Source organism: Eurosta solidaginis, chromosome 4 (genome assembly GCF_040869045.1).
Source record: "Eurosta solidaginis isolate ZX-2024a chromosome 4, ASM4086904v1, whole genome shotgun sequence".
In the NCBI taxonomy this organism is placed as follows: Eukaryota; Metazoa; Arthropoda; class Insecta; order Diptera; family Tephritidae; genus Eurosta; species Eurosta solidaginis.
The window spans coordinates 75,946,877-75,966,666 of record NC_090322.1 but is presented as its reverse complement, the minus strand read 5'-3'; the positions used below and the strand labels follow the sequence as shown (position 1 = coordinate 75,966,666).

General features: G+C 35.9%; 1 protein-coding gene across 26 annotated transcripts in view; it reads left to right on the top strand.

Annotated features, from left to right (window-relative positions):
* The window catches only part of Tre1 (Trapped in endoderm 1), a 713,802-nt gene that overhangs the window by 155,990 nt on the left and 538,022 nt on the right, over positions 1-19,790 (top strand). For 2 of the 26 annotated variants that reach the window (XM_067782109.1, XM_067782138.1), the window contains exon 1: positions 13,743-13,825. The exons of 20 other annotated variants lie outside the window; for them this stretch is intronic. In XM_067782109.1, coding sequence (XP_067638210.1) covers positions 13,767-13,825 — 59 coding nt within the window. In that variant the 5' untranslated portion in view covers positions 13,743-13,766. Of the gene's footprint in view, positions 1-13,742; positions 13,891-14,245; positions 14,319-19,790 lie in introns of those variants that run through there. 4 more of the 26 variants (XM_067782136.1, XM_067782110.1, XM_067782130.1 and 1 more) reach the window with 4 other exon arrangements.

The window sequence follows — 19,790 nt, the reverse complement described above, 5'->3', positions numbered from 1 at the left end:
AATGTAGAGGCGCTGGAATTCAGTTTGAGTTGAGCTATCAAGCAGTTATTGATTAAGCACGCAATCTGGCGGGCAATAGGAGAGTTTCATTTGAGCTATCAATCAGTTTGGTTATTAAGCAAGCTATTCGTTGCACAGTTTGAGTGTTATTGTGAAGTACTTTAATAAAGGCCATTTTGAATTATTACATATTGGAGTTATTTATTCAACAGTTTTGTGATTCGAACTTAGCAGAGGGTTGCAAAAAAGAAGATTTGCAAGTAAATTCGTTACAATTGGTGGCAGAAGAGGAATTGTTGAATAAATTCCAGCGAACCACAAGGACATGGCAAAGTTCAGTGAATTGAAGATCCAGCAACTGAAGAAGGAGTTGGAGAGCCGTGGATTGAATACAACCGGCATTAAACTCGAACTTCAGGCACGACTACGAGAGGCAATGGAATTAGAAGGACTTGACGTGGAAGAGTATGTCTTTCATCTTGATGGCGATGAGACAACAAAATTGGAGGAGAAAAATGAAACACCGCAGACAATGGCGAACACAGACTTGAACATGATATTGGTTGCAATATCGGCACAAATGTCCGAAATTTCATCACAAATATCCACCAACATGTCATCACAACTGGAAGAACAGAAGACACATATGGAATCCCAGGAGGACCGCATAACATCCAAGATGGAAAAACAACTAGAATCGCAGGAGAACCGTATAACAGCGAAGATTGAATCACAGGAGACACGTATCTCAGAAATGTCGTCAGAAATAACATCTAAAATTGAAGCACAAGAGGCACGTATATCAGAAATGTCGACACAAATTTCAGCACAGGTATCATCGCAGATATCTGCACAACTAGAATCGCGTATGGAAGAGAAACTAACGCAGTTTCAGGAAGGGTTCAGTGGTCGACAAGATAGAATGGAGGCCGAGATAGATGCTTTAAAAGATCGTATTCAGGAGTTACAATTGAACCGTCTAATAACGTCAACGTCTACTCTGAAGGTAAAATCCCCAACGTTTGATGGTTCTGTACCTTTCCAGGTATTTAAGCTCCAATTTGAGAAGACGTCGGCAGCGAACAACTGGAATGCGGAAGATAAAGTTGCTGCACTGTTCGTGGCATTGAAAGGGCCTGCAGCGGAAATCTTACAGACGATTCCAGAGTACGAACGGAACAGTTATGAAGCATTGATGGCTGCTGTAGAATGACGTTATGGAAGCGAGCATAGAAAACAGATATTCCAAATTGAGTTGCAAAACCGCTACCAAAAAGCAAATGAGACATTGCAGGAGTTTGCTTCAGATATTGAAAGATTGGCTCATCTTGCAAATGCGGACGCACCCGTGGAATACACTGAAAGGGTAAAAATCCAGAGCTTCATAAATGGCATACGAGATGTGGAAATGAAGCGGGCTACATATGAGAATCCAAAACTAACATTTGCTGAAACGGTATCCCACGCACTGACTCAGGAGACAGCGTCACTTTTGAGTAAGCCCGCATACAAAGCTAATCGCGTGGAAGTGGAAAGGCCAGACTGGGTAGACACAATTCTGGAAGCATTAAAAGGAACGCAGCAGAAAAACGATGGTGCCGTCAAATGCTTTAAATGTGGGAAGCCAGGGCACATTGCACGTTATTGCAGTACCAATCCTAACAGTTCCAACAATGTGGGTGGCCGTAAACGCAAAGCTGGAGGAGATGAGCAAGAGCGTGCCAGATGTAAAAATCGAGAGCTAGATCTAGCTATTGAACGCCCTGTGATATCTGTGTTGCAAATTGGTAGAAAATCGAGCAGTCTTTCCGTCAGAGGGAATGTGGATGGTAAAGAACGTGTACTGACTGTAGATACGGGCGCATCTCATTCCTTGATCCGATCTGACTTGGTCAACAGGAGAATAAAACCGTTACCTGGAGCAAAGTTGCGTACGGTCACTGGCGAGTATAACCAAGTTCAGGGAAAAGTGATATGTAAAGCTTTTGAATGGAAGAAGGAGCAAGAAGTGGCTTTCCAAACATTGAAGGAGCGTTTGTGCACTGCCCCAATGTTAGCATATCCGATTCCAGGAGCAACATTTATTCTAGATACAGATGCGAGTGGATATACTATTGGAGGTGTTTTATCACAACTCGTCGATGGACCGGAGAAAGTAGTTGCATATTACAGCCGTTCGATTGGAAAACCAGAAAGGAACTACTGCGTTACGCGGAGAGAGCTGTTCGCATTGGTAGAGTGTATTAAACATTTTCACAAATACCTCTACGGCCAGCGATTCCGTGTCAGGACAGATCACGCAGCTTTAAAATGGCTTCTGCAGTTCCGTAATCCGGAAGGACAATTGGCACGGTGGATCGAGCGACTACAAAGCTATGACTTTTCCATTGAGCATCGAAAAGGTAGTACCCATGGAAATGCCGATGCAATGTCACGAAGGCCATGTAGTTTGGAATGTAAGCACTTTTCAAAAGCCGAGGCTAAAGAAGACATTATACATGTCCGGCTAATGACTATAACATGTACAGATGAATGGGACAAGGACAGCTAAGAAAGTGTCAGCTAGAAGATACAGATCTGTCACGTGTTATGCAAGGGCTCGAACGAAACGAAAGATCTAACAGAGGAGAGATGTCAGCAGAGAATCCCATTGCGAAGTCATATTGGGCACAGTGGAACAGTTTAGAATTGATATCCGGTTGCCTTCATCGAGTATGGGAGAGTGAGGATGGTAAATGCAAGAAGAAACTGATAGTTGTTCCCAGAAAGAGGATTCCTGACGTGCTCAGCGAGCTGCACAATGGTCCAAGTGGAGGTCATCTTGGAATCACGAAGACACTCGAGAAAATTAAGCAGAGATTCTATTGGGTTGGTTGCCGTCAGTCGGTCACCGAGTGGATTGCCAACTGCGAGGTATGCAAAGAGCGAAAGGACCCAAAACCCGAAGTCATGGCCAGATGAAGCAGTATATTTCAGGAGCACCATTTGAAAGGATCACCATGGATGTCGCAGGTCCATTTCCTACTAGCAACCGCGGAAACAAATACGTACTGGTTGTTATGGATTATTTCAGTAAATGGCCAGAGGTATACCCAATCCCAAACCAAGAAGCAGAAGTGGTTAAAAACGAATGGCTTGCAAGGTATGGTGTACCAATGGAGTTACATTCTGACCACGCAGGAATTTTGAATCAGCTGTATTCCAAGAAATATGCAAGAAGTTGGGCATTCGAAAAACATGGACAACTGCATTGCATACTCAGTCCGATGGTATGGTGGAACGTTTCTATAGAACATTGGTGGAGCATTTAAGGAAAGTAGTAGACAAGTACCATAAGGACTGGGATACACATATCATTATTCTTGATGGCCTACCGATCGGAAGTACATGACACAACGGGCCAAACTCCCGCAAAGGTAATTTTTGGCAATGACCTTCGACTGCCAGCTGATTTGAAGTATGGGATAGATGCCGATGCGGAGAGGAATGTCATGGAATTCACTGGTGAAGAGCTGAGAGAGATACACGATCTGGTAAGGCAACGAGCAAAGATTATGAGTGACAAGATGAAAGCGAGGTACGATAAAGCAATTAATTCGGAAGGGTTTCAGGAAGGAGATTTAGTGCTGCTATACAACCCACAACGAAAAAAAGGTTTGTCCCCGAAATTGCAGTGTAACTGGGAAGGCCCATACAAAGTTGTAAAACGGATCAACGATGTAGTGTACCGCATACAAACCATTACCAAACCACGAACCAAAATGAAAGTAGTTCATTTGGAGAGGCTAGCAGCGTTTAGATCGAGAGATTTGTCTGATCGGGACAATCAGACTTAGGTGGAGGGCAGTGTTACGAATATTAGCAAAACTAAGGGGTGCTGCTATCTTTAAGCCCATGCTAAGCAGTGACGTGAATTCACATCAATAATTCAATCATTATGTATCTACATAAACGAAACAATAATTGCGTCTACACATATGTACCACGTACGTATACGACCAGCGGAGAGTCAATGTACAAACACATGCATATATCTGAGATACTCCTGAAAGTATGCAATGAGAGAAACTATAAAATCGTGCAATTGTGGTTACAGCTGAGAAGCTTGAGAGCTTATGGACTAGAAGATTCTGGAAAATGAAGCGCCTAGAAGATGCAACGTTGAAATCAGAGAGTATAAAAGGCAGCAAATGTAGATGCGCTGGAATTCAGTTTGAGTTGAGCTATCAAGCAGTTATTGATTAAGCACGCAATCTGGCGGGCAATAGGAGAGTTTCATTTGAGCTATCAATCAGTTTGGTTATTAAGCAAGCTATTCGTTGCACAGTTTGAGTGTTATTGTGAAGTACTTTAATAAAGTCCATTTTGCATATTACATATTGGAGTTATTTATTCAACAGTTTAGTGATTCGAACTTAGCAGAGGGTTGCAAATAAGAAGATTTGCAAGTAAATTCGTTACAATATTATATTATTATAAAATGATAATTTTAGCAAATATTTTTTTTAGTATAGTTTAAAATAGTTAATTCATTCAATTGAAGTACAAAAAAAATTATTTTATTTAAATTTTTTTGCTATAAACTGAGGTCCTTCGAAAAAGACTGATTGTTGTAAGGACAAATCCAAGACAAGTCAAACTTAATTTTTAATATATTAAAAAAACAATATTTTTCAACTAATTGTTCTGTTTTGCTGGCTCGAGGTCCGTGTTTTATAAATTAAACACAATTGTTTCTTTTTTCAAAAAACCGATATATTTCGATTGCTCTACGGCAATCGTATTCAAGGTTACAGAGCTAATAAAAACATAATAACAACAATTAACAAATATACATATCAAACATTTAACATATTTACATACTTTTCTTAACACGTTTGCTCTGTGTGACGTGGAGTATGGTACTGCTTTTTTCTTAGCAGGTGTTTGTAAATATGAGCGCAATGGTCCACATCACTCTTCTAGTTGAGTCGTATGTTTGTCGGTACGTTGATAATATGTAACATTTCAAGAGTAAATCGTTTATTATAGTGTTGTTCTTGTTGCAGTATTTTGGTCTCGTCAAAGTTAGGTATGTGGCCGCTACTTCCAAAGTGGGCCATGAGTGCAGTTTTGTGATTATTTAGTCGATGGCATTGTTTTAAATCAGATTTGTGTTGTGATAATCTTGTTTTTAATTTTGACTTGGTTGTACCGACATAAATGTTATTGCACGTTTCCTCAACATTGCCTTTACAGGGAATTTTGTATACAACGTTGCTTTTGTCCATATTTGATATATTCGATTTGGTTTTATTGAAAATACTTTTTAATGTGTTAGAAGACTTATGTGCTATTTTTACGTTTTCTTTGTTATGACAATCAGACTTACCAAACGCTCTGACAGTTGTGGTACATAAGCCAGCGACTTAAAAATAAATGGTTTCTCGGGGTTTTGAATGTTTTTTGGAAGTTTAGCTTTTTTTATTAATTTTTTAATTGTGTATTTCGGAAAATCGTTATTTCTTAATATTGTGAATATTTCTTTCTTTATTTCATCGTGGTATACTTCGTCCGAGGTGTGCAGCATTCTACGTATACAGCCCATTGCTGTATTAATAATCATAGATTTAGGATGTTTTGAATTAAAATTTATTATTCGTCCTGAAGCTGTGGGTTTTTTATACCACTTTAACTTAAGATGATTTCCACGTCTATTTATTTCGGAGTCCAGATAAGCTAATGTTCCATCATTTTCTATTTCTAAAGTAAATTGTATACTCTTATCAAAATTGTTAAGTGTGTCCAGTGTATTTTGTACCTCATTCTCACGTACTATGGCGAAGAGGTCGTCGACATATTTTGTAAGTATCCTTGGTTTGGAGCGTAATTTTTCAATACTATTATCTAAAAGTTTTTCCATAATAATATCTGCTATAATTGGAGATGTTGGTGCTCCCATAGGCATTCCTTTCAATTGTGTGTATATGGTATCCTTAAACTTGAAATATCTGCTCTCTTGAATGCAAAATTTTAATATTTCCATGAACAGCTGTTTCGGTATCTTGGTATATTCTTTAATTATTTCCCATTTTTCTTGTATTGTGTCAAGAGCCAGCTGTATAGGTATGCTCGGAAAGAGTGATACGACGTCGAAGGAAATAAGTTTCTCGTCGTCAAATACGTAAGTGTTGTTCACCCCTTCCTTGAACTCCAGTGTACTTTTTACGTTATATATCGAACTTGCCGTTACGTGTTTTAATATTTCCGCGATATATTTGCAAAGTCCGTACGAGGGCGATACAATGGCTGAACAGATTGGCCTTAATGGGGTTCCTTCTTTATGGATCTTCGGGAGGCCATAGATTCTGGGTGGCAATGCTGTGGTTGTTGTAAGTTTATTTCTCTCCGTTTTTGTTATTAATTCCATTTTAAATAGTTTTTCTACTAGGCAGTTATTTTTGTTCTGTAGTCGTGATGTTGGATCTTGCCTTTGCACCCTATATGTTGTTAAATCCATTAAAATATCTTCCATTTTCTTGTTGTAATCATCGACTTCCATTGCTACCGTTTTATTTCCTTTATCAGACGTTAAAATTCGTATATTATTGTTTTCCCTAAGAAATTTCTTGGTTTGCCCCACTGTATCTGCAATTGCACTGTCAAATGCACTTAGCTTGTTTGTTGTGTGTGGTTTGTTATTAACAACGAAAGTTTTGTGCGAGCTTCTTCTTGCTGATCTTTATTTTTTATGGTTTGTACTAACTCTTCACCATCCGCTATATACTGAAAGAGCGGCAAACTCTTGTTATCAACAGGTAATCCGAACTTCGGTCCCTTTGCCAATAACGCCTTCACCTCTTTCGGAAATTCTAATTTCGTTTTGTTTATAAACCACGCATCGTGCTTGTTGTTATTAGTGAGTATTTCATTACGTTTGGCTTGGATTTTCTTGTATTTTAACTCTTGGCGCTTTTTAATTTTTGTTTTGTTTGCGAGATTATTTTCCCTTTCCATTAGCTCTTTGAAGTCGTTCTCACCCAAATATTCTCTGAGTTTTTTTGTTGTTTGATCCATTCGCTGATTTAATCTTTGTAATATGTTGTGTTTGTGTTTTATCAGTAAGCTCAAGATTTTCATGAGGTAAAACTGCGTATGTCTGTGTAATAATTTATCTATGTCCGTGTGTCTGTCCGAGTCAGATACAAATAATTTCTTACATTTTGTGGAATTACTTATAAACTTAGGAATAATTCTTATTTTTCTACATTTTAAAAGGAACTTTATATTCGATTTGACTTTTACCAATTTCTTTGATGTTGACTGCAACTTGTTGATTGTTGATCTAGCTGTTTCGTTATAGTTCTTTATTGTAGCATATCCCATGTTTGGTGATTAATGCCCACGGCGTGCCTTCCGTCTACGTAAATTATAATTTTTGGCGACCTTTTTCCTTCAACTAATTGTTCTGTTTTGCTGGCTCGAGGTCCGTGTTTTATAAATTAAACACAATTGTTTCTTTTTTCAAAAAACCGATATATTTCGATTGCTCTACGGCAATCGTCTTCAAGGTTACAGAGCTAATAAAAACATAATAACAACAATTAACAAATATACGTATCAAACATTTAACATATCTACATACTTTTCTAAACACGTTTGCTCTGTGTGACGTGGAGTATGGTACTGCTTTTTTCTTAGCAGGTGTTTGTAAATATAAGCGCAATGGTCCACATCACTCTTATAGTTGAGTCGTATGTTTGTCGGTACGTTGATAATATGTAACATTTCAAGAGTAAATCGTTTATTATAGTGTTGTTCTTGTTGCAGTATTTTGGTCTCGTCAAAGTTAGGTATGTGGCCGCTACTTCCACAGTGGGCCATGAGTGCAGTTTTGTGATTATTTAGTTGATGGCATTGTTTTAAATCAGATTTGTGTTGTGATAATCTTGTTTTTAATTTTGACTTGATTGTACCGACATAAATGTTATTGCACGTTTCCTCAACATTGCCTTCACAGGGAATTTTGTATACAACGTTGCTTTTGTCCATGATTGATATATTCGATTTGGTTTTATTGAAAATACTTTTTAATGTGTTAGAAGGCTTATGTGCTATTTTTACGTTTTCTTTGTTATAACAAAAACAAAACTTAAAAAGCGCCAAGAGTTAAAATACAAGAAAATCCGAGCCAAAAGTAATGAAATACTCACTAATAACAACAAGCACGATGAGTGGTTTATAAACAAAACGAAATTAGAATTTCCGAAAGAGGTGAAGGCGTTATTGGCAACCTGTGGATAACAAGAGTTTCCCGCTCTTTCAGTATATAGCGGATGGTGAAGAGTTAGTACAAACCATAAAAAATAAAGTTCAGCAAGAAGAAGCTCGCACAAAACTTTCGTTGTTAATAACAAACCACACAACAACAAACAAGCTAAGTGCATTTGACAGTGCAATTGCAGATACAGTGGGGCAAACCAAGAAATTTCTTAGGGAAAACAATAATATACGAATTTTAACGTCTGATAAAGGAAATAAAACGGTAGCAATGGAAGTCGATGATTACAACAAGAAAATGGAAGATATTTTAATGGATTTAACAACATATAGGGTGCAAAGGCAAGATCCAACATCACGACTACAGAACAAAAATAACTGCCTAGTAGAAAAACTATTTAAAATGGAATTAATAACAAAAACGGAGAGAAATAAACTTACAACAACCACAGCATTGCCACCCAGAATCTATGGCCTCCCGAAGATCCATAAAGAAGGAACCCCATTAAGGCCAATCTGTTCAGCCATTGGATCGCCCTCGTACGGACTTTTCACTTGCGTGAGACCTCATTCTACACTCATAATACACTGGACACACTTAACAATTTTGATAAGAGTATACAATTTACTTTAGAAATAGAAAATGATGGAACATTAGCTTATCTGCACTCCGAAATAAATAGACGTGGAAATCATCTTAAGTTAAAGTGGTATAAAAAACCCACAGCTTCAGGACGAATAATAAATTTTAATTCAAAACATCTTAAATCTATGATTATTAATACAGCAATGGGCTGTATACGTAGAATGCTGCACACCTCGGACGAAGTATACCACGATGAAATAAAGAAAGAAATATTCACAATATTAAGAAATAACGATTTTCCGAAATACAGAATTAAAAAATTAATAAAAAAAGCTAACCTTCCAAAAAACATTCAAAACCCCGAGAAACCATTTATTTTTAAGTCGCTGGCTTATGTACCACAACTGTCAGAGCGTCTGACCAAGTCTGATTGTTATAACAAAGAAAACGTAAAAATAGCACATACGCCTTCTAACACATTAAAAAGTATTTTCAATAAAACCAAATCGAATATATCAAACATGGACAAAAGCAACGTTGTATATAAAATTCCCTGTAAAGGCAATGTTGAGGAAACGTGCAATAACATTTATGTCGGTACAACCAAGCCAAATTAAAAACAAGATTATCACAACACAAATCTGATTTAAAACAATGCCTTCAACTAAATAATCAGAAAACTGCACTCATGGCCCACTGTGGAAGTAGCGGCCACATACCTAACTTTGACGAGACCAAAATACTGCTACAAGAACAACACTATAATAAACGATTTACTCTTGAAATGTTACATATTATCAACGTACCGACAAACATACGACTCAACTATAAGAGTGATGTGGACCATTGCGCTCATATTTACAAACACCTGCTAAGAAAAAAGCAGTACCATACTCTACGTCACACAGAGCAAAGGTGTTAAGAAAAGTATGTAAATAAGTTAAATGTTTGATATGTATATTTGTTAATTGTTGTTATTATGTTTTTATTAGCTCTGTAACCTTGAAGACGATAGCCGTAGAGCAATCGAAATATATCGGTTTTTTGAAAAAAGAAACAATTGTGTTTAATTTATAAAACACGGACCTCGAGCCAGCAAAACAGAACAATTAGTTGAAGGAAAAAAGGTCGCCAAAAATTATAATTTAACAATATTTTTCTTTAAAAAACATTTAAAACAAGTGAATATATATCAAATAAATGATTAAAAATAAATAAAAATGTAAGTTTTTTTATATCTTTAGGGTCCTTAAACTTGAGAACGCCTCTCAGACGTACGTTATCTTTCTAGGGTAAAAAATAACGTTATATTTCTAGGGCTAAATTAGGCTTGACGAGTATACAGTGCGGGTTGGAGGAGGAAACGATCGAGCACGTTTTGTGCTCGTGCGCTGTGCTTGCCAGGCTAAGACTCTAGCTATTAGAAATGATACAGCTGTCACAACAAATTAAATGGGGTTAATTTAATGTTAAAGAAATGGGTTAAAGAAACGGTCATTACCACTTACAAAGCAATTGGCCAGCCGCTTGCATGCTACGCGTCCCCGATATGGTCGCCAAGCCTAAAAACTACTCACTGGAAGAAGCTACAAGCCTGCCAAAATACCGCTCTCAGAACTGCCATGGGTTGTCTTCTTTTGTCCACAGAACACCATCTACATAATGAGGCGAGAATACTCCCCATTAGAGAGAAAAATTACATGCTAACCAAACAGTACCTGTTGAATACCCAGAAACCTGGGAATGCCAACAAACTTCTGATTGATGAGCCAACACCGCCCAGGGGCTTGAGGAGTAATCTCCGTAAGCATTATGAGGAAATACGGCACCTGAGAACACAGCCGTATGAAGCTAAAAAACACAAGCAGGTCCTCAGTGAACTGCACACCCAGGCGTCAGACCTCTACGCCAGGAATTGCCCGGTGAATGCTGTAGCTCAACTTCGATCTGGATACTGTAACAGGTTAAACTCTTACCTATCCAGAATCAACCCCGACATACAAAACATATGCCCTGCTTGTAATGTGTCCCCACATTACACCCCTGTTGAAACAGCAAGTTTCCTTGGACTCCCGTTAGAGGATATTGATGACAATTTGTGATCGGTCGCACCTAATTGATGGGGCGAAGCACTGCTACAACAACAGCGACAACATACAGCTGTCACATCTAGAGGCATCAAGTGGCATAGATCCTAGAAAGCTTAAAGTTTTTACCAAAAGGACGGATTTATTTTATATTATAGGCAGGACCTATTTTTGATAGGGTTTTTCAGTTTGGTCGTTAACCCCACTTCTGGTAACATTACGGACTCATTCAGTCTATGTGAGGTCCTCACGGGCCGGCAAGTTCAATCTAACCTAACGTTTTTTTAAATAAAATTTTCTCCATTTTTAAGAAAGTAATTCCCATACCCAAGGGAAATCTCCTAAGTTTTTGAGAAAATTACTTGCCTACATTGAAGGAAGCGCAAAATCAATCCCATTTTTTCTTCGTATCCAGGAATTTTATTTTATTGCGGGATCTTCGGTGTAGTAGGCGGAGCACCCTCCCTACCACCACACCATGTCGGCCGTCTTTGGCATTATTTTTGGAAAATCAATGCATGGAAAATTTATATTTACATTAAATTTTCAAATCTATTCAATTGAGGTTTTCCATTTACATACAATTCTTGAATTTCGATTTTTTGTTTCATTAGCATTAAAATGCCAACGCATTGAAGATATTATTTACGTGAAATATCCTTAATTTGTTTTGTATGAAAAACACGTATGTAGATAAAAGCTATGGCCAATATTTATTTTGTACAAGAAAATTCAAACTAGGTCTGAAATTTTAAGCAATTTTTATAAATGGTGCGCTCTGTTTTCTTGAAAAAATTCCAACTTGTCCAATATTCTCATTTTTAGCCCCCCACCAGTATTAATTGTTTTAAAAGGTCGTGTACTGTACGCAATAGCTTAAACTTTGAATTATTTTGATGTGGGAATAAAGCGCAAACAAGCGAGGAGTATTTTATAGTTAATGATTTTTGAATGTATGCATGTGTGTATACACATTTATGTACAGCAGCTTCCCCGTAGGTAAAGTGCCACAGGCAGACATACACACAAATGTACATACATTTCAATATGAAGGGTCATAAATTTGTTCAATTATAGGAAACCTCATATGAAAATAAAAGTACGCAATTATAAACAATTTATACCCAACCTACGAATGCAGTTTTTAGTGCATCAACTTTGAACTGAATATATTTTTAAAGAAAATGATAAAGCTGAAAACACAATACTCAACAGGTGCAAAGTAACCTCATCGAAGTTCGCCTCACAAAAATAGTAGTAGTCGTCTTATAAAACGGATACAATCAATGCAAAATGCAAAAATTTCCCAATGAACAAAATTAATTTAACTTTTTTCGGGTTTCGTCAATTTTTGTGCTATCTGTATGCACTAATTTATAAGAAGACCGTGCATTGCATCAAAACTGGAAATTAATTATGTCTTCAATGAGTAATAATTTCCTTATACTATATGCTAAAAACTGACTGAGCTATTAAAACTTTAAGAAAAACAAAATTTGAAAAAAAAAATGTAAAATTGTATCAAAACGACTAAGAAATGTTTACTTGACCCATTGTTTTCGTAATTTAGAATCGCCCTTTGCAGGCTAATTTGACTGTAAATTTTGTAGTTACCAACCGATATTAAACTTCATTCTTAAAAATTACATAAACACTTTTTTGTACATGTGTGAACATTTGCGTGTATTTTTAATAATTGTGTGCATTTTTAATTTTTAAATTTGTTTTTTTACAAAAATATGTGTCGAATTTCGGAAAAATTTTATGTTTAGTATTACTGGTCTGTGGATAGTTTAATAAAATAATATTCATTTGCCGTCTTCAAAACCGGGTTGGTTATTATATAAAAGTTAATATAATAATAAATTACTTACGAGACCAGTAAAACCAAAGTTAACATGAAACACTATCAGCCTACGGAAAAAGCTCCCAGGAAATATAATAATGCAAGAGCTTATAGGAAAACCATCCAGCTTTTCGCACTCAATTGATAGTGGTAAAATAATAAAAGCAACAAAAAGTAGAAAATGAGTTATAGGTAGAAACTTTCAAAGTGCATCGATGGCTTGATGCGCTAAATGTCAAGCCTTCAATGTGTAGATCGCTGATGATAAACCGTATTGGGTTTTGAAATAAAATAACTTGTAAAAAATTCATTTTACAAAAATAACAAACCCAGTCTTGAAGACGAAAAATTAATTAAATAATTTATTATTAAAAAACCAATTAAACCAACATAACATCTATTTTGTTGCATAATGGATAGAATTACCTCCATTTGCTAATATTTGTTTTAATGTATATCTTGGCCTTTTCCTCAGTGTTCATGCATCATTCGAAAGCGCTAACTGCCACAGCTTCAAGAAAGTAAAATACTTGAATTGTCAAGAAGATAGATTGGTGCTTCTTTAGCTGCTTTGATATTTCAACTTCTGGCACAGTACGTTTTTGACACTAAACCAGAGAGCTACGAAAATAAAATTCATGTAATGTGGTGCTTTTTTTGTTTTTATCTCACCCTACCACCATCTTGTTATTTTGTAATTTACATTTTATGCGCTCGTTCACAATAGTGCCCTTTTTAACACGCTTATATTAGCGGGTTTGTGTTGTTGCTTTTTTTGCAATTTGCTAATCTACCTGCTGGTTTATTTCCACTAGCTTGTAGTGAAATACAGCTTTTATCAGCAAAATAGAGTTCGTCGCGAATTCGGGGCGAACCCGTTGTGCTTATTGGGAAATATGATTAAATATGTTGTGGTATTGCACATAATACCAAAAATTATTTAGTATTTTATTCAAAAGTTGGTTTGCATTGGTTGTGTTCAGTCGGAATGCCGAATTTGTTGGGGGAAAATATAAAACCTCTCTTTGAGCTCATTTTCGTGTGCATGTACGCGTACATATATCTACTATTCAACAACCTCTGAATATGAAAATGAACCAAAGTTTTTGTCGGTACTAGGGAGGAATTTGTAAAACGAACCAGCTTATATGAATTTTATTATATTTAAGTAGTTTTGTGAAAATCAGTATATTTTCTTATGCCTTATGTCAAAATTTTATTTAGAAATATTAAGATTTACGTGAGCTGGAGTGAAATTATCTCCAAAACACCAACTTAATATTTAGTTCCTTTCAGCTTTGAAAATAATAGCATATGCCGTTATTTTTGATGGTGGCATAAGTCCACTGAAACAAACAAGTGTTAAGAAAGCTCCAAATAAAATCGAATTGTGCCACTATCGAAAATAACGGATTATACTTATATTTGTTTAATTTTTGCAGTGAACAACGTTCCAGCCGGTTAATCAAGATAATTATTGACATATGTTCGTCGGTCCCCAAGTAATACGTATGTAGATGTTATTCTCCAAAAGTTAAAGGTACTAAACCTTCATTTGGAAGCAAGTTTTGTCATTTTTATTTTATTTAGTAGAAACAAAACTAATTCATAACATGCACCTTACGGTTCTCTGGGCGAGAAACTTAAAAAAATTAAAATTGAAGCCGTTCACCAATAACATCTACATACTATATGACACTACTTTATTTTCTCTGTATTTTTCTTGTATTTTCTCTTATATTTTGTGTTGCCCTCCCTCCTAATACGTTTTCAGTACTGGTGTAAGTGTGAAAACTATATTTTAAAAAACTAACGAAATACAAGAAAAATACAATCTTGTTCATTAAAAACAAACGAGCCAGTTTGTATTTCGATATATTTTTTTGACATTCGGCCTTTTTTCTTTATTTTTTCTGACAAATGAAAACTTTGTTTTTAGTTTGCAAATTTTGTGCATAAACACAGAGCTAATTTTAACATTCTTGTGAAAAAAGTGAACCATCAGAGACCGAAATCGTGTATTGTTTTTATTGTCGAAAATATTAATAAAAAATAAAATTTAAAACATAAACAAAAACATGTCAACCTCACTGGCCCGTAGTCATAGTCGAAATAAAATAATTGGTTTATACAAGGTTCTAAATTAAGTATCATTTCAAGTCTGTTATAATCCACTTAAACACTATTTTATCTCTAAAAAAGTATTTTAAATTTAAAATGACATGAGAACGATTTTAATTTTTTAAAATAGGTTTTAAGCTGGTGGGCGGCTGTCAAAAGTTGCAAGAAATTAAACAATTTGCTATTTTAACGCGATGGACTTAAATGGAAGTGAAAAAAGGCTTCCACGACAAGCAAATATACGTTAGGAACTAATTTATTATCGTTAGAATGCGTATTAATATGTTTGTGATGAAAATTGCACAATTTTAAAATGTGCGACGGTTTCTTGGCTCCACATATGCGAAATCTTTAATTAAGAATATTCCTCATTCATAGGTATTTGTGAGTTTTGATATTTTAGTATCTTTTGAGGAAAAAGTAGCATCTTATATTGATTTTTGCATTAAATATAAAAATAATTATTAAATGGAAGGAACTATTTACCACAGGCGTCGATTTTTAATACATGTCCAAAAGTTTCGTGAGAGGTGTCAGATGGGGCGTTTTAATTTCGGAAGTAATAATCCGAAGGCGGCAAAGTAATACTTTTACTCTGTCCAGTGATTTTTGCAAAACATAAAAAGTTTAAGACTTTCATGTGGTTGATGTAATTTTGGTGATAAAAAAAGAATGAACTAAAAAGGAATTTTGCGCGGATACAATTTTCACCAGTTTCGCAGCTGTTTGGAGGCATTTTTTTGTGTTTTTTTTTTGTTTGAATATCTATTAATAAAAGAAGAAAAATTTCTTATTTCCGACTCCTGATTATTGAATTACATTACAGAATTCTTGAATTCAATTCTGCTGGCATTTTCTTTTCCCCTTTACATTTGCCAATTCTTCTTAAAAGATAGCGTGAAATAAAACACGGAATACAACAAGAACTAGCAACAAAAAATGTTAAGAACTGCTTGGTACGGGCGCTGTTGTACTACTTCCCTCCTTTATCACCCTCTTAGTCTATGTGATGAACGACTTGAGTTCAATGTCTCCAAGCCCATGTTTAACATTCTAGGTCACTTATTTCCTATGGAAAACTATGCTAAATGTATTTATGCTGATTTTGCGAAGACAAACCTTAATTTGATTTAACTTTATTATTATTGAAGGTCCTACATGCTTATACAGTATCGAGGTTAGTCATATCTCTATTCCATTTCAGGTGTATTAAATTAAACGGCTTTAACGGTTATTGTCAACTAACATTTAATGTTTGCATCATTTTGGCCGTCACAGCTGTCTTAATGCATACAACTTTTGTTCTTGTATACAACGCAACAGAAACGTCAGATTTTATTTTTACTTTCTTTTTTATTCAATTTGAAAACAATTTTTCCGTTTGAGCTACAAATATTTAATTTTATTATATGAAAAAATTTATTTGAAGCAATTTTTAATTTATAATTTATTTAATAATTTGGGAAAAATTTAAACAACGTAACAACAGGACGGACAAGGCGACAGCTGTTATTATTATTATTATTATCCATTATACCTTGTAAATCTCTTCAAAGCCGTTTTCTCCCGGGAGTGGAATTTGATCCCGCACTCCTACGATGGTTGAAGGATTATTGCGCTAATTGTTAGGGCTTCTGTAAAGATAGAAAAATTGATCTTCTCATTAACGTGTCCTAGATACTTAACGTTCTCCAGCGTGATGTCGTGAACATATTCTAGGGTGATCTTCATTGTGTGAATTCTGACTTTCGATAGGATGGCTGACAGAGCTTGCGCTGCCATCGCCTCGTTGCTGGAAAACACTTGGTCACCAATCCCGACTGTGTCGTTACTAAGTTGGATGATGTAGGTGCCATTAATTGTGCTTGCGGCATTGCTGCTCCTGATCATACCTTGGTAATTTGCGAGGAATATTGTATTGTCGTTTACCAATTCTATTATGGATCCGTTTCGCCTGATGAACTGGCAGCTAGCGTCTCCGCCTTTTAGTAGCCGTGGTATGCAGCTGTCCTCTTCGAATTTCGACAAAGATTCCGACTTACATACTGTAGATGAACTGATTACTATACAATTTCATTTCATTTCATTTATTTCATTTATTTAACAAATTTGTACAACTAAGAACTTAAAGTCTTTTATATGTACATCAACTGACATTAAAAACTTATGCTAATACATTTTATGTAAATGGGAAGTTCAATAACAATAAAAAAAAAAAACAATATAAAATTTAAAGAAAACTAAAATTTACGTACTGACATAAAAGTATGCGTTTATATATGCATTTACTTAAATTAATCATAACTATTACAAATTAATTCGCGTCACTCCGTGGGTTTCTTCTTGGTTGACGAGCATCCTGTCAACCGGTAGGTCAAGTTGTTTGTTTTCGTAGATGCCGGCGCGAGTGATCAGTAGATGATATTTGTTAGCTGTCACTTTCGGCATTGAGAGCACGTAGAGAACCAGTGTCCCATTTGTGTATACTGATGGTTGACCGTATTCAATAGCTTCGATTACATTTTGGTATGGAAGGGTCTCTATTTCCGATAGTATCTGGTTGACCTCATTTGTATCATGTAAATTTGTGTTGACAATTCCTCTTTTCGCCAGCTGGCATGTCATTGCAATTTCATTAACCTCTTCACGAACGAGTAGGATGTTGTGCAGTGCATTTTGACCGAATTCCGTTGCTTCATTTTCCTTCGTTATGTAATTGGTGCGATTCACCATCTCGTCGATTTTCTTTAAGACTTCCTGTGTGGTGCTGAAGAGTTTTTCGTTCATTTTATATTGGTGATTATTGCTCTTAATTACTTCATTTTGGTTGTGGAGAATGTAGTTCCAGTCAGTTGCATCGGGTAATCCTGCTAGCCATTTCCATGCTGAGCCTATCCAGTCGATAAAGCGGATGGTTCTCGCTTTGCCTGTGCTCCCCGTTAATTCTTCAAGTAGTTCTAATGTTTGGTTGATATAGAAATGAGCCAAATTTGGTCCTCGGTTCGTTTCATTAAACTGTTGGTTAAATTTTCCATGTGTATCATAATCGTAACGTATTGCTGGAGATTAATAACGTGAACCAGCTTGAAAGATCCGCGAATTATCCACCCATTTCCGTTTTGGATAGTTACGATTGGGGCCTTATAGTCAAACATATGAAGGGCGCTGATGGCTGATGCCAGCAGTGTGAATCTGCAAGGCTGTTATTGTTCTTAGTGTGTTAGTTATTGTTAGCTTAATTAAATAAATTTTTGTTTTACAAGATCGTTTGTAGTTTTTTTCTTTATGTTTTAGGTTTTTAAATTGACGTCGTGGTTAATTAGTTAGTTAATTAGTTTCTTCTTTATTTAGCTTTTTTTTTGCTATTTAAAAATATAAAAATTTTCAGGTACAATTTCGAGTTAAAAGAACATTTTTGTTCCAAAATTTTAGTTGTTGCTGTTGTTGTAGCAGTGCTTCGTCCTATCCAATCGGTTCGACCGATCCCAAATTGTCATTAGAATCTTCTAACGGGAGTCCAAGGAAACTTGCTGTTTCAACAGAGGTGGACCATAATGAGAGGGGTGTTAGAGGCGTTGGTTCCACAATAGGGTTAAAGTGATGGTTGGTGTCATGTGGGGACACGTTACAAGAGGGACATATGTTTTGTATATGGGGATTGATTCTGGATAGGAAAGAGTTTAACATGTTACAGTATCCAGATCGAAGTTGGGCTAGAGTGACTCTCGTTTCCCTAGGGAGTGTGCGTTCCTCTTCTGCAAGTTTTGGGTATTGTTCTTTGAGAACAGGATTCACCAATTCCTAATCTTGCTACCGTTCCTCATAACAAAAAACTAAATATTAAATCTTTCCTTTATATATTTTATCAAAATGTAAGAGGTCTAAACACTAAACTAACTGATCTGTACTTGAAATCATTTAACTGTAATTGCAATATCATTGCTTTTACTGAAAGCCTCATATATTTAATTCGGAGGTTCTTGGCAATGATTACCAAATATATAGAAATGACCGCTTGAACAGAGTTGGAGTTGGAGTATTGCTCGCGGTACATTCTTCTATATTTTATGCTGAGGTTAATCTACCTGTTATAGAAGCGATAACAGAAGCGGAATTTAAGTGCATTAGAATCCAGCTGGGAATAGGTTTTACCTATATTGCCATCTGCTATATCCCACCACCTTCTGATCCCTCGGTGTACATGAATCATATTTCGTTGCTGAAAGCTATCAATTCAATGTTGAAGCCCATTGGTTCTATAATTCTCTTGGATGACTTTAATCTTCCCCATGTATCATGGACCACATCTGACCATGATATTGTACCCGTTTCCTCCAAATTGTCCACAAACGACTTTTTAGCCGAAATAACTGAACTTTGCTTTAGACAGATAAATTCACTCTTAGGAGGAGTGAACCTCTTACTGTACCTGAAGGCCCTTACCATCCTTCCCTGGAAATAGTTTACAAATTGAAAAAAAGTTCTCGGAGTTGCATTACCACTGTATACGACTCTAGTTTTAGATTTGAATCCGCGAAGGCTAATTTTAATAAAATTAACCAAATTTTAGTTTGGCCCAAATACGGTGCAGATATTGGCAAAAACGTTTCGGACTTCAATACCATCATTCACGCTATTCTGGAAAGACACGTACCTAAGCGTAAATGTGTTTCCACAGAACTAGTCCAAATATGGTCCACTTCAGAGCTGAAATCTTTAAAAAATAAAAAATCGCGTTCCTTCAAGCTGTGGTTCACACTCTGACTACTTAAAGTACTCTATATTGCGTCTTAAATATTTTTAATTAAACAAAAAGTGTTACAATACCTATCTCTGTACGATGAAAAAGAAAATAACTTGCAATCCGAAAGCTTTCTATGATTTCGTAAAC